Source organism: Trachypithecus francoisi, unplaced genomic scaffold (assembly GCF_009764315.1).
Source record: "Trachypithecus francoisi isolate TF-2019V2 unplaced genomic scaffold, Tfra_2.0 Lachesis_group2, whole genome shotgun sequence".
Taxonomy (NCBI): domain Eukaryota; kingdom Metazoa; phylum Chordata; class Mammalia; order Primates; family Cercopithecidae; genus Trachypithecus; species Trachypithecus francoisi.
In genome coordinates this window covers 66,514,220-66,529,955 of record NW_022681465.1, presented here as the reverse complement: position 1 = coordinate 66,529,955, position 15,736 = coordinate 66,514,220, and the positions used below count along the sequence as shown (strand labels likewise).

The window sequence follows — 15,736 nt, the reverse complement described above, 5'->3', positions numbered from 1 at the left end:
AACATAGTGAGACCTCATTTCTACAAAAAACAAAAAAAAAATTAGCTAGGCGTGGTGGCATGTGCCTATAGTCCCAGCTACTTGAGAGACTGAGACAGGAGGATCTTTACCTGAGCCCAGGAGGCTGGTGCTTCAGTGAGCCGTGATTGCACCACTGCACTTCAGCTGGGGCAATAGAGTAAGACCTTGTCTCAAAAACAAAAACAGGCTGGGCATAGGGACTCATGCCTGTAATCCCAGCACTTTGGGAGGCCAAGGCAGGTGGATCACAAGGTCAGGAGATTGAGACCATCCTGGCTTACACGGTGAAACCCTGTCTCTACTAAAAATACAAAAAATTAGCTGGGCGTGGTGGTGGGCGCCTGTAGTCCCAGCTACTCGAGAGCCTGGGGCAGGAGAATGGCATGAACCCAAGAGGCAGAGCTTGCAGTGAGCCGAGATTGTGCCACTGCACTCCAGCCTGGGCGACAGAGTGAGACTCCATCTCAAAAAACAACAAAAAAACAAAAGCAAACAAAACCATGAAATTAGATATCTAGTCCAATGTTTGGGCCAGAAGTTAAAAACAAAGACAAACAAACATCTTTCTTTAACAAAGTCCCATAGTTAATTAGCAGGGAGGAGTCACTTTGCTTTTCCTTCTATAATCCCTGAAACTGAGTAAGTTATGTTCTACTTGGTAAGATTGTACAGAGGATAGCCATCACCTATTTAGTTCTTGCTGTATACCAGACATCACCTGAATCAACTTGTTTAATCTTCCAAACAGTCCCTGTGGTGGTTAATACTGAGTGTCAACTTGATTGGACTGAAGGATACAAAGTATTGATCCTGGGTGTGTTTGTGAGGGTGTTGCCAAAGGAGATAACATTTGAGTCAGTGGACTGGGAACGGCAGACCCACCCTTAATCTGGATGGGTGAAATCTAGTTAGCTGCCAGCGCAGCTAGAATATAAGCAGGCGGAAAAATGTGAAAAGAGAGACTGGCCTAGCTTCCCAGCGTACATCCTTCTCCCGTGCTGGATGCTTCCTGCCCTCGAACATCGGATTCCAGGTTCTTCAGTTTTGGAGCTTGGACTGGCTCTCCTTGTTCCTCAGCTTGCAGACGGCCTATTGTGGGACCTCGTGATCGAGTGAGTTAATACTTAATAAACTGCTCTTTATATATATGTATCTATTGCATTAGTTCTGTCCCTCTAGAGAACCTGACTAATACAGTCCCCTAACCACTGTAAAGTAGTTATTATTGTTGTTGTCACCCTCATTTTAAGGTGAGGAAATAGAGGCACAGAGAGAGGAAGTACTTTACCCAAGGACATAGAGATAAGACAGAGAACAGGCTGCGCTGGCTGCATCATTTTCAGGGCCAAGCACAAAATGAGAATGTGGGGCTCTGGCCAGGTGGTGGGGAAGTCAACTCTCCTTCTTGTACTGGATGGGTGACCCCTAAGGGATGGTTGCTTCTGCCACCCAGGCCATATTTGGTACCTGGATGGGGGTGGGTGGAAGGCCCTGCCAGTCGCTGAGGCACTGCCAACCTAGGGCAGGGATAGCTGCCACCTTAACCTGGAGACACCAGAGAGGGTCAGGGAGCTATGCCTCACCCTGATCCTCTGCAAGACAGTGCCCAGGCACCCACTGGAAGGATGGATGGCGACGGCGGGACAGGAGACTCCACCCGCCCACACTCCTGGGCAATGAGACCCGGTTGCTGCCCTGGGTAGAAGTGGGCAGCAGTTGTGGAGTTGGCTAGGGAGAGCCACAGTGCAATGGGGTAGCAGGCACCCAAGAGGAGGGAGGAGGGGTGGGGAGGTGGGGCTGTGCATGAGCTGAGGCGCCAAGACCCGTTGTGTGTGCTCCATTGCTCATCAACCATTAATCTTCACTTAAAACACACACTCAAAGATAAAATTACTAAGAAGCTCAAGGCTGGCCAGGCATGGTGGCTCACGCCTGAAATCTCAGCGCTTTGGGACGCCAAGGTGGGTGGATCACGAGGTCAGCGGTTCAAGACCAGCCTGGCCGAGATGGTGCAACCCCGTCTCTACTAAAAATACAAAAATTAGCTGGGCACGGTGGCAGGCGCCTGTAATCCCAGCTACTCAGGAAGCTGAGGCAGGAGAATCACTTGAACCAGGGCGGCAGAGGTTGCAGTGAGCTGACACCACGCCACTGCACTCCAGCCTGGGCAACAGAGTGAGACTCTGTCCCCCAACCCCTAGAAAAAAAAAAAAAGAAGAAGAAGCTCAAGGCCAAAACTATAAAGGATTAAACTCCAAGGCCCCCCCCTTTTTTTGAGACAGGGTCTTGCTCTGTCACCCAGGCTGGAGTGAGTGGCACAATCATGGCTCACTGCTACCTCCAGAGCTTAGTGATCCTCCCACCTCAGCCACCCAAGTAGCTGAGACTGGGACTACAGGTGCATACCACCATGCCAGGCTAATTCTTTGTATTTTTTGTAGAGACCGAGTCTCCCTATGGTGCCCAGTCTGGCTTCAAACTCCTAGACTCAAGTGATCTGCCTGCCTTGAATTCTCAAAGTGCAGAGATTACAGGTGTGATCCCACTGCACTCGGCCTCTGAGCCTTCTTAAGTGTGAGATTCTGTGTGACTGCACTAGTTTCATGTCCAAAGAAGCCAGCCTTGGATATAGTCACATTTACTAACAACTATGGTGAAAGGTCATGGAAATTCAAAATACTTTGAAAAATGAGAAAGGAAACATTTGCTCAGTGTCTAAAAATCTGCCCTGCCATTCTACTTCGAAAAGTGAAGACTGCTGCAAAATATAGTGATATTAGTCTTGACAATGAAATGTATTCTTTAACACTCCCATGAGGAATATCTTTTTTTATGAAGTCTTACTTTGTAACCATAATAGGTTTGTTGCCCAATACACTGGACAAGTCAATACACCAAGACACCAGGTTACAGCAGTGAAAGATGTTTAATTGTAGGGTTGCTGGATGAGGAGACAGGAAGAAACCTCAAATTCATCTCCCTGAGGAGTCAAGGAGTTTGGGGCTACTTTTTTTTTTTTTTTTTTGAGACAAGATTTTGCTTTGTCACCTAGGCTGGAGTGCAGTGACATATCAGCTCACTGTAACCTCTAACTCCTGGGCTCAAGCAATCTTTCCACCTCAACCTCCTGAGTACCTTGGGCTATAAGCTTGCACCACCATGCCCGACTAATTTTTTAATGTTTCGTAGAGACAGGGCCTCACTATGTTGTCTGGGCTGGTCTTGAACTCCTGAACGCAAATGAGCCTCCTACTTTGGCCTTTGAAAGTGCTGAGATGACAGGTGTGAGCTACTGCACCCTGCCTGGGCTAGGGTATTTAAGGGTTTTGAAGTAGACCAAAGTATAGAGATCATTGATTGGTTGAAAAGTGCAGGGCGAAGTCATGAGACAGAGAGATGAAGAAATTGTATTCTCGGGCCGGGCGCGGTGGCTCAAGCCTGTAATCCAGCACTTTGGGAGGCCGAGACGGGCGGATCACGAGGTCAGGAGATCGAGACCATCCTGGCTAACACGGTGAAACCCCGTCTCTACTAAAAAAATACAAAAAAATTAGCCGGGCGAGGTGGCGGGCGCCTGTCTCCCGCTACTCGGGAGGCTGAGGCAGGAGAATGGCGTGAACCCGGGAGGCGGAGCTTGCAGTGAGCTGAGATCCGGCCACTGCACTCCAGCCTGGGCGGCAGAGCCAGACTCCGTCTCAAAAAAAAAAATAAAAAAATAAAAAAAAAAAAAAAGAAATGTATTCTCGGGCCGGGCGCGGTGGCTCAAGCCTGTAATCCAGCACTTTGGGAGGCCGAGACGGGCGGATCACGAGGTCAGGAGATCGAGACCATCCTGGCTAACACGGTGAAACCCCGTCTCTACTAAAAAAATACAAAAAAATTAGCCGGGCGAGGTGGCGGGCGCCGTGTCAGCTACTCGGGAGGCTGAGGCAGGAGAATGGCGTGAACCCGGGAGGCGGAGCTTGCAGTGAGCTGAGATCCGGCCACTGCACTCAGCCTGGGCGGCAGAGCCAGACTCCGTCTCAAAAAAAAAATAAAAAAATAAAAAAAAAAAAAAAGAAATGTATTCTCACACTGCTTCGGTTCGTGTGTGTGTGTGTGTGTGTGTGTTGGGGTGGGGGTGGTCTTTAAACTGGTTGATGTCGGCTGTTCTGCTGGAACTTAGGATCTGCCTAAGCAATTCTTAAATAAAACTCTTATGATTCCAGAACCAGAAATCCTACCTATTGAAACAATAGGCATGCAAATGATCAGTACCTAGTGTTATCTGAAGTCGAGTTATCAATACGAAGAAGCAGGCCAAACTGCAGCCTGACTAATGCTTACTTACAATTCTATTTCTGTGCAGAATTCTCAACTTTGTAAGAATGGCTTCAACTTGGTCTTCCCAAATAGAATTGACCACACTTTCATTGTGCTCCTTTCTAATTTGTGTAATTATAATGTTAAGAACTTGGGATTTCGAATGAGACAAACCTGGGTTGAAATCCCAGCTCTCTCGGTGACTAGTTGTGAGACCTGATCAAATCACTTGCATCTCTGTTTTGTCACCTGGAAACAGGGATAAGGAAACTCAGTGGCGGCTGCAGCACAGCTATACCAAATAGGCTTACAGGTGGCAATCTAGCTGGAAAGGGAGCTGCAGGACTTGTGTTGAAACTATGTTTGCAAAAGAAGGCACATTTTTCACTAAGATTTTATATTTATTTGAAGTGTATTTGGGAAGGGGGAGCACATGGAGATTAAGAGGGTAAAAATCAAGGTCACCAATGAGAGTACTTAGCACAGTGCCTGACACCTAAAAAATTAACTGCAAATTTTTATCAGTTTTTTTCCACTAGATTGAATTTCTTAAGAGCTGGATTCTATCTTATTTATCTGTAACTAACAACACTTGGCACCAAATGTAGAATTGAAATGAATTTTCTTTACAATCTTGACTAAAAAATGAGGGTTTTGTCAATAACTTCGTAGAGCAAAATAAGTTTCTTAAGGGCTCTTGATATTCTTCCTGTTGGAAACACAAAGAAGCTAAAAAGTTTGGAAAAATTAAGTTGACAAGGTCTTTTATTATCAAACACTCAAACTTATTCCTTACTGCCTTGTTAACACTTGATTTGACACTTTTTTTTTTTTCTGTTTGAGGCAGAGTCTTGCTCTACCGCCCAGGCTGGAGTGCAGTGGCGCGATCCTGGCTCACTGCAACCTTGGTTCAAGCGATTCTCGTGCCTCAGCCTCCTGAGTAGCTAGGATTACAGGCGCCCGCCACCACACCCGGCTAATTTTTGTATTTTTAGTAGAGATAGGGTTTCTCCATGTTGGCCAGGCTGGTCTCAACTCCTGGCCTCAATAAATCCACCGGCCTCGGCCTCCCAAAGTGCTGGGATTAGAGGCTTGAGTCACCATTTGTCTCATTTTTGTTTACATTTAAAATAATAAACCTTGAGGTCGGGCGCGGTGGCTCACGCCTGTAATTTCAGCACTTCAGAAGGCCGAAGCAGGTGGATCATCTGAAGTCAGGAGTTTGAGACCAGCCTGGCCAACATGGTGAAATCCCCGTCTCTAATAAAAATACAAAAATTAGCGGCCAGGCCTGGCTCACGCCTGTAATATCAACACTTTGGGAGGCCGAGGCGGGCGGATCACGAGGTTAGGGGTTTGAGACCAGCCTGGCAAACATGGTGAAACCCCGTCTCTACTAAAAATACAAAAATTAGCCGGGTGTGATGGCAGGCGCCTATAATCCCAGCTACTCGGGAGGCTGAGGTAGGAGAATCGCTTGAACCCGGGAGGCGGAGGTTGCAGCGAGCCTATACTACGCCATTGCACTCCAGCCTGGGCGACAGAACGACCAAAGAAAGAAAAAAATTAGCTGGATGTAGTGGCGGGAGCCTGTAATCCCAGCTACCCGGGAGGCTGAGGCAAGAGAATCGCTTGAACCTGGGAGGCGGAGGTTGCAATGAGCCGAGATCGCGCCATTGCACTCCAGCCTAGGCGAAAAGAGCAAAACTCCGTCTCAAAAGTAAATAATAATAAAATAAAATAAAAAACCTTGAACGTCATCGATGTAAGTTGGGAACTCCTATAGCAAGATTCCATACATCCCATTTTTGGACGTTTTATTCCAAAGACACAAGCAAAAGGAAGAAAACGACTGCCCTGAACCACTGCTAACGACAACTTGGTGACTGCACGATCATTGGACGACGGTTATATCCTCGCCATCCAATCGTCGGAAAGTCCGGAGAGAAACCTCTCTGGATTGGTTAGAGGAAACATCTCTCCAAACTCACTCAAGAAGGGGTTGGGCGAGGGGGGTTCGGCCGGCAACTCCTCTGGCCAGTCAGAGACAGCATGAGGGCGGGCTTTGCCGCAGGAAGGTGGTGAATCTCGGCGGGTCAGACCCTCCTGCGGGAGGGTGGGCGTGGCCTCCAGTAGCGGTCTCCTGGCTCTCGGGGCCAGAGCGCGGGGTGGGCGGGGCCCACGGGCCTGGGCGGGGCGAGCGGTGTCAGCGGCGGAGCCGGATGCGGGCGGCACCGCGGCGGTCGCGGCCTTGGGGATGGGCGGAGCCCCAGCCGCTAGTGCTGGTGGCCGCCGCTGCTGCCCCAGCTGGATCCCGAGCTGCCACCTCTGTGTCCGCGCGTCGCTGCTTCCCAGGGCGGCGGTATGCTGGGGAAAGGAGTAGTCGGCGGTGGCGGCGGCACCAAGGCCCCCAAGCCCTCCTTCGTGTCGTACGTACGCCCTGAGGTGAGGGGGCGCCGCGCAGGCGGGGCGTGTGGCAGGGGCGGCCCGGGAGAGGGGAGCGCCGCGGAGCGCTTCCTGCCCTTGTGCCGGGCGATGGGGCAGCCAGGCGAGCTGAGGCCGCAGGGGCGCGCTGGGGCCTCCGCGCGGGCCGCAGTGGGGACCCTGGCTCAGGCAGGCAGGTGTCCGAGCGCAGGGCCCGGCCGCTGGAGGCTGGTGGAGGGGCCCGAGCCGAGAAGGGATTGCGGCCCGGAACGCCCCTGGGGATTCTGGAGAGGACCTGGGGTTGTGGGCACTGCTGGGAGGGGTAGGACCGGGGGTCGGAGCCCCTAACGGGGCCTGCTCGGAGCCCGCGTGGGTCCGTCCTGCCTCTGGACTTTCTCAGTGAGCCCGGGAGCCCGCCGGCCTCCGCTGCCGGCCTCTGAGTGCCTCGAGTGCCGCTGGCGGGATGCCTTGCACTTACGTCCGCCTCCCGTCAGCGCTGCGGGGAGAAACGGGGGTCGGCCTGGCCTCGGCCAGTCTCTGCCTCTCCCTTGGGAATTCTCCTCTGTCGCTTCTTTCTCCTCATCCCCTCACCATCATCCTTTCCACCCACTTCTTACTGTTCTGAATCTTCAGGTCAAGAAGTTTGTTCATTCATTCAGAAAATACTTCTTGAGCTCCTACTATGTGTCAGGCACTAAGTGCTTGTGATAGACATCAGTGAACAAGACAGAGATCTCTGCTCTCCAGTAACTTATTTGAGGGGAGAGGAGAAACAGGGTGAATTATAGATATTTAAGTAAATTATACTGTGTAGTAGGAGGCGATAAATATCGTGGTAAAGGAAAGAAATCTTTTTCCTCCGCGCAAAGGTGGCATTTGATCCGAGACTTGAAGATGTGAGGGGTCTGAGAGAAGAGTCGTCCAGGTAGAGAGAACAGCCTCCGGGAAGGTCGTGAGGTGGGAGTGTGTCTGAAGGGTTGGCGGAGCGTCAAGGAAGCCAGCATGGCAGAGGCCCATGGACATGGGGGACAGTCGTAGGAGAGGAGGTTAGAGAGATCAGAACTTGTAGGCCTTGCTCAGGGCATCTTGAGTAATAGTTCTTAATCCAAATGCCCAATGAGATGCGTTCTCATTTTGGATCTGTGAAGGTTTTTTTCTGCCCTTCTCTCCTGCAGAAGTGCAGAAGCACCGCCAAAGTTGTTGCAGATGTCTTCCCACCTCTGTAACGCAGAAGTACGTGGGCTGTGGATGAGAGATCTGATCAGGCACTGCTTCTGTAAGACCACCTGGAGCCTGAGGCATTTGCATGTGTATCTTTAAATTCAAGATATGTGTGTTTTCTCCAGGGTAGAGTGCTCTTAAAGTGGGTCTTATTTTTAGTCCTAGTTGTCAAATACAAACCATTTCCTCTATTAGCAGTTGACGTGGAGTCAGGGTCATCTTACAGTTTCAGCAGGCTTCCCTTGTAGTATCACATGTAGGTAACATGGTCAATTTCTCTCTGTGTCTTTTTAAAGCATTTAAAATTTAAAAAAATTTTTGTGGGTATAGTAGGTGTATATATTTAATGGGATACATGAAATATTTGGGCTGGGCGTGGTGGCTGACTCCTGTAATCCCAGCACTTTGGATGGCTGAAGTGTGTGGATCACCTGAGGTCAGAAGTTGGAGACCAGCCTGGCCAACATGGTGAAACCCCGAAATTAGCCAGGCGTGGTGGTGCACACCTGTAATCCCAGCTACTCGGGAGGCTGAGGCAGGAGAATCGCTTGAACGCAGGAGGCGGAGGTTGCAGTGAGCCGAGATCACGCCACTGCACTACAGCTTGGGCGACAGAGCAAGACTCCATCTCAAAAAAAAAAAAAAAAGAAATCTTTGGATACGGGCATACAGTGCATGAATGGAGTATCCATCACTGCAAGTATTTATCCTTCCTTTGTGTTACACACTATCCAATTATACTCTTTATTATAAAATACACAATAAATTATTGTTGACTGTAGTCACCCTGTTGTGCTGTCACTTACTAGATCTTATTCTGTTTTTTTGTACCCGTTAAACATCCCCACTTTCCTTTCCCCTTCCTAGCTTTTGGTAACCATCGTTCTACTATCTCCGTGAGTTCAGTTGTTTTAATTTTTAGCTCCCACAAATAAGTGAGGACATGCAAAGTTTGTCTTTCTCTGCCTGAGGTAGTTCACTTAACATAATGACCTCCATTTCTATTCATTATTGCAAATGACAGGATCTTGTTCTTTTTTATGGCTGAATAGTACTCCCTTGTGTATATGTACCACATTTTCTTCATCTATTCATTTGTGGATGATGGACTCTTTGGTTGCTTCCAAATCTTGGCTATGGTGAATAGTGTTGTAATAAACATGGGAGTGCAGATTTCTCTTCCATATACTGATTTCCTTTCTTTCTTTTTTCCTTCCTTTTTTAGAGACGGGATCTTGCTTTGTTGCTTAGGTTGAAGTACAGTGACATGCTCACAGCTCACTGTAGCCTCCACCTCCTGTACTCAAGCAATTTTCCCAGGTAGCTGGGACTACAGGTGCATGCCAGAGCACCTGGCTAATTTTAAAATTTTTAGTAGAGGTAATGTCTTGCTGTCTTGCCCAGGCTGCTCTCAAACTCCTGGGCTCAAGCAATCCTTCTCTCTCAGCCTCCCAAAGTGCTGAGATTGTAGGTGTAAGCCACCGCGCCTGGCCCTGATTTCCTGTCTTTTGGGTGTATACCTAGCAGTGGGCTTGCCAGATCATATGGTAGCTGTATTTTTAGTTTTTGAGGAACCTCTGTACTGTTCTCCATAGTGATTGTATTGATTTACGTTCCTACCAACAGTGTATGAGGGTTCCCTTCTCTCCACATCCTTACTAGCTTTCGTTATTGTTTATCTTTTGGATATAAGCCATTTTAACTGGAATAAAATGATCTCATAATTTTTTTTTTTAACATTTAAAGATTTGTTAAAAATATGAAGCGCTTCATGAATTTGCATGTCATCCTTGCACAGGGACCATGCTAATCTTCTCCGTGTCCTTCCAATTTTAGTATATGTGATGCCGAAGCGAGTACTCATTGTCATTTTGATTTGCTTTTCTGTGGTGATCAATGATGTTAAGCATATTTTCATATACCTTTTTTTGCCATTTGTATATCTTCTTTTGAGAAATGTGTATTCAGATCTTTTGTCCATTTTTAAGTGGATTATTAGATTTTTTCCTATTGAGTTGTTTGAGCTTCTTACATATTCTTGTTATTAATCCCCTGTCAGATAGAAAGTTTGTAAATATTTTCTGCCATTCAGTGAGTTATCTCTTCATTTTGTTGATAGTTTCCTTTGCCGTGCAGAAGCTTTTTAACTTGATGTGATCCCATTTGTTCATTTTTGCTTTGGTTGCCTATCTATCCTTGTCGGGTATTCTTTGTGTCTTTTTTTGATAGAGCCCTGGTTGAAGTGCAACTGATCCTTAAACTTTTCTCTTCAGTGAAATTAAATTACAAGTGGAAAGTCTTCTGAAATGTGGCCAGAGTTCAAGAATGTTCAAATTCTTCATCCACCAAGTGCACATGTTGTAATTAGACATGTTTCCCTCTTTGCCCACAGTGCCTGATATATTTCCTTTGAGGGATAATTAGGGAAGGGGAGTGGTTCAGCTCCAAAATAAGCCTGAAGTGGTCACATTTTTCAGATCCTTATACTTGGCAGTTTTGTTTTCTTGCATTAAAATAATGCTGTGCATACACTATGTCTCTTTGTTGTAGTCTGACTCTAAACATGTTTTGTAATGGAGGATAAGGCTCTCTCCTAAATTGTGGATGGTTTTTTAAAAGATAAGGGTTAAGGGTAAGGCTGGGCGTGGTGGCTCACACCTGTAATCCCAGCACTTTGGGAGGCCCAGGTGGGTGGATCATGAGGCCAAGAGATCGAGATTATCCTGGCCAACATGGTGAAACCCCATCTCTACTAAAAATACAAAAATTAGCTGGGCGTGGTGGTGCGTGCCTGTAGTTAGTCCCAGCTACTCGGGAGGCTGAGGCAGGAGAATCGCTTGAACCAGAGGTTGCAGTGAGCCAAGATTGCACCACTGCATTTCAGCCTGGCGACAGAGTGAGACTCCATTTCAAAAAAAAAAAAAGATAAGAGTAGGAAGGGGTGAAAAGGCAATGTATTTTTAAGTATATAGATTTTGCCAGGTAATCGTATTATGGGAAATACAGGTGAGCAGCATCAAGGCATGGCTTATGTGCTTCTGAGAGCTCTGGGTCTGGTAACTTTCTCTTGGCTTACCCAGTGGGAGGAGTTCCTCAGGACACTTTTCTGAACTGTCCTCTCCTATTTCTACCCTGCTTTCCCTCATGTTGCCTTCCTCTGAACTGCCTTGGTGTATGTCATGCTGTTGCTTATTTCTTTTTTCTTTTTTGAGACAGTGCCTCGTTCTGTCACCCAGGCTGGAGTGTAGTGGCATGCTCTTGACTCACTGCAACCGCCGCTTTCCAGGTTCAGGCAATTCTCCTGCCTCAGCCTCCCGAGTAGCTGGGACTACAGGCGCATACCACCACACGCGGCTAATTTTTATATTTTTAGTAGAGATAGGGTTTCACCATATTGGCCAGGCTGATCTCGAATTCCTGACCTTGTGATAGGCCCGCCTCGGCCTCCCAGAGTGCTGGGATTACAGGCGTGAGCCACCCCGCCCAGCCAACTGTTGCTTATTTCTTTGTCTGGGTTTTGGTAGCTGGGAAATCTCAGTTTCTTAGACACCTAAACATTGTTGGTGGATGACTGAGCTGCCAGAACAACCTTTACACCTTATGATGTAATGATACCTGTACCTGGTGATAAGCTTGTTCTTGGCTGATCAGATAGGTTCAGCAGTGGTGACCTTCAGTATGCCAGAGAATCTGTCAAGAGTCAGCACTTTGTGTTAGAAACAAAAGTGCTTAACTGGATAAAGTATTTTAAGATTATGCTTTTAAACATGGTGAGCTTATTTTTTTTTCCTTGTGATCAGAAAGGACTGGCATTGGACAGCATAAAATGAGGACTGGTAGTTAACTCTGACTTTTAAAATTGGATTGCTGCCAGAGTAAAGTGCGTTCTTCTATCCTTGATTATTCTAAATCAGTGAGTGTGACAGTTAAAACCTTAAACCATAATTTAGGACCTTTGATTATGTTTTGAAAACTCTGCTCAGAGGGTTACAAATCGGCACAGCTAGTTAAGTGGGTAGCTGATGGCTCTGAAAGTTGAGATGAACAAGAGGGAGCAATCTGGGGCCATCTTGATGGTACCTGATGACTGATACCTGAAAACATCACGGCACCCCCACTCCAGCCCAGCTCCAGACACAGGGTGCAAAGGATGTCGGTGCCTCTGGGGGACCTGCTGGGTGCTGAGCTCTGCTCTAGGGAAGGATATGGTTATCGTTTGGGTACCAAATCCATCTTTCTTGTTAAATAAAACACCTGTTTGAATTATTTCAGAAGCCATAAGCATTCTTTATAGAAAAATAAGGTACAGATAAGCAAAAACATTTTTTAAAGAAAGATTATAAACATAAACAACTCGGAGTGTATTCTGTACACTTTAAGCAGATATATATGTAGGTATATATATGTATTTTAATCAAATTGGGATTAATATTGTTGATCATATTTTGTAATCTGCCTTTTTCACCAAAAATGTGTATTGTAAACATCTTTGCATGTCAGTTGCTATCCCACAATGTCATTTAAAATTAGACCTTTGAAACTGGCTAGGCAAAATTTAGCTTTCAGAGGGTGGCTGTACTTGTACCCATTTTGTGGGTATTCCAAATAGGGCTAAAATGTACTTTCTAAGAGTTTAGGTCAGTGTTTGGCCTGAATGAACTAATAATAGTTAATGGGCACTTATTTGTGGATTTTTAGCTTTGGAAGAGAATTTAAAGATAATATACTCTGCCTCCATTATACTTACCCTCCATTGTACAGATGTGGAAACTGAGGCCCTGTAAAGTTTAATATCTTGCCCACAGATACAGTGTTATTGCAGAACAGAGATAAAACTCTCTCCTAATAGCCAGCAGTGCCAGTACTAAACAAGGGTCGCAGGAGCTCAGGAAAGGTTTTATATAGATGTGGGAAGAAAAGAGAGATGAAGCTTGAGAAGAGTTAAAAAATATGTATATGGTGTTAATAGCTATTTTTTTATTTTTTCACTTATCCCTCAGGAAAAAATGCATTCTGTTGCCTAGTTCTTATTTAAGGCCATTTCTTTTGGTCAGGAGAAGTGAATATATGATCCTGTAGCCTTCCCAGAGATAAGACTGTGGGTATATACAAAATAAAAATGAATAATTACTAGTATTTATTAGGTACTTCTGGGTTCCAGGAACTCGCATATCTCATTTTCCCCTTTCAAGAAGTTTCATGAAGGGAATATTATTATTACCCATCTTTTTTGTTTTTAGATATGGAAACTGAGACTCAGAGAAGTTGAGTACCTTGTTTAAGGTCATGGAGTATGTGCCAGGATTTAAACTAGAGCAGTCTGACCTCGGGCCCCATTCTCTTATCCTTACATTTATGAACGTAAGGAATATTACTAGTGAAACATGCTTATATCATGATTAGCCTTTGCACACTAGAGTCATATCTTAGTAGTGTTCTCTAGTAGCAATTTCTTTTTTGGCTTTTGCTAGATTGTCAACCAGGTAACTGCCGAGCAGACACAGGGATCTCTTGGTTGTTTTCGTCTCTAGAGCTGGTGTTTTCAAAAGATATAATTGATTTAGTTCAGCACATACTTACTCAGCACTTGCGGTATCCCAGATTTTTTATTTTATTATTTTTTTTTGAGACGGAGTTTTGCTCTTGTTGCCCAGGCTGGAGTGCAGTGGTGCAATCTCGGCTCACCACAACCTCTGCCTCCCAGGTTCCAACAATTCTCCTGCCTCAGCCTCCTGAGTAGCTGGGATTAGAGCCATGTGCCACCACGCCCTGCTGATTTTGTATTTTAGTAGAGACAGGGTTTCTCCATCTTGGTCAGGCTGGTCTCGAACTCCCGACCTCAGATGATCCACCTGCCTTGGCCTCCCAAAGTGCTGGGATTACAGGTGTGAGCCACTGCGCCCGGCCGTGATATCGCAGATATTGTTGTAGGTATTGAGTGAGGATACATCAATTTACCGAACAGATGAAATTATTGGGATGATTTTTGTTGGACCACTAATTTTGATGTCTGGCAGATAGATGATAACAAGAAGAGATTGACTTGTCTTAAACAGATCTCCTGCCTTAGTCCTAGCAGGAAAAATAACTTCAAAAACAAAGTCTAGATCCTTTGCCTTCTTTTTTTAAGAACTCATAACCTGGCCGGGAGTGGTGACTCATGCGTAATCCCATCACTTTGGGAGGCCGAGTCGGGTGGATCACAAGGTCAGCAGTTTGAGACGAGCCTGGCCAATATGGTGAAACCCCGTCTCTACTAAAAATACAGAAATTAGCCAGGCGTGGTGGTGGACACCTGTAATCCCAGCTACTCAGGAGGCTGAGGCAGGAGAATCGCTTGAACCCAGGAGGCGGAGGGTGCAGTGAGCTGAGATCATGCCATTACATTCCAGCCTGGGCGACAGAGCAAGACTCCATCTCAGGAAAAAAAAAAAAAAGAATTCATAACCTTTTCTCCATTCTCAACCAATTTTTTTAAATCTTCCAGAACTCACCCAGCTAATTTCTTAATTGCAGAATTTTCTCCTTGAGCTTGGATGTCATTGGTAGGCTATCAGAAGACATTAAAAGTCCCTCCTGAAATGGTCACTTTCTTAGGTGTGGCTTTAGCCTGATGATCTGTCCAAAGCTTCCGCTTTTTCTCTCCTGCCTGTGCTTCCTGCAGCATCTCCCTGAGTCTTATCCTACACCACACAACTTCTGCAGATGGAGCCTCAGAAAGCATCATGAGGCTCTGTCAAGCAGCGCTTCCTGCAGCCTGATCAAACAGCTGCCACATGGACAGCCACTGTCTAAGAGCAGATACTTCTGCACCCTACTTCCAGCTCGAATTTTAAAGTTCTGGATCTTTCTCTAAACATCCTCAACAGGATGTTGGATGTTCTTCCATATTAAACCACCCTATGTGATGGTGTGCTTTAGAGAAAATTCCAGTGTCATAGGGGCTAAAAAACTTTCTATTGCTACAAAAAAATGTATACTTTATTATGATAAAGACAATATAGTAAAGTGCAGAGTTTGAAAGTTAGAAAAATGAAAGTGCCAATAATGGTACCTTAACCAAAGCAATGATTCCATTTTTAAGTATGTCTGTTCGTGAGTATGCACCTCATATGGCTGCATTTCTTTTCTTTCCTTTTTTTTTTTTGGAGACGGAGTCTCACTCTGTCGCCCAGGCTGGAGTGTAATGGTGCAATCTTGGCTCACTGCAATGTCTACCTCCTGGGTTCAAGCGATTCTCCTGCCTCAGCCTCCTGAGTAGCTGGGACTACAGGCATGCACCACCACATCTGGCTAATTTTTGCATTTTTGGTAGAGATGGGGTTTCACCGTCTTAGTCAGGATGGTCTTGATCTCCTGACCTCGTGATCCGCCCACCTCAACTCCCAAAGTGCTAGGATTACAGGCATGAGCTACTGCGCCCGGCCTATGGTTGCATTTGTAATTGTGTAAAAATTTATAGCTTACATGTGGTTGTCATGTGTGAAGATGTTATGCTTGATCCATATTGGTAGATTATATAGGTTAAGTTGTTTTTCCAGTAAATACCCACTCTCAGTTTCTTATCAGGTTGTGCTTGTGACTTCTGATATGTTTTTTTTTTCTTTGAGATGACAAAGAGGGCAGTGGGTTTGCAGCCATTGATAAGAGAACATGCAGGTTCTGAAAAGGGCTCAAGCTGAGATCTTGGCTTTGTTAGGATGATACCCATAGTTGCCACCTGTGGGGGCCTACATGAGGTTTATAAAAAAGCAGCAGTAGACATCCA

General features: G+C 46.1%; 1 protein-coding gene and 1 non-coding gene across 3 annotated transcripts in view; one reads left to right on the top strand and one right to left on the bottom strand.

Annotated features, from left to right (window-relative positions):
* The first annotated feature begins 6,580 nt into the window (after positions 1–6,580).
* MTMR12 (myotubularin related protein 12) overlaps positions 6,581–15,736 on the top strand; it is an 88,543-nt gene continuing 79,387 nt past the window's right edge. The window contains exon 1 of one of the 2 annotated variants that reach the window (XM_033179285.1): positions 6,581–6,768. In XM_033179285.1, coding sequence (XP_033035176.1) covers positions 6,688–6,768 — 81 coding nt within the window. In that variant the 5' untranslated portion in view covers positions 6,581–6,687. The remainder of the gene's footprint in view (positions 6,769–15,736) is intronic. The other variant, XM_033179286.1, reaches the window with a different exon arrangement.
* LOC117066158 lies at positions 9,722–9,828 on the bottom strand. Its single transcript, XR_004430158.1, has one exon. It is a non-coding gene; the product is annotated as a U6 spliceosomal RNA (small nuclear RNA).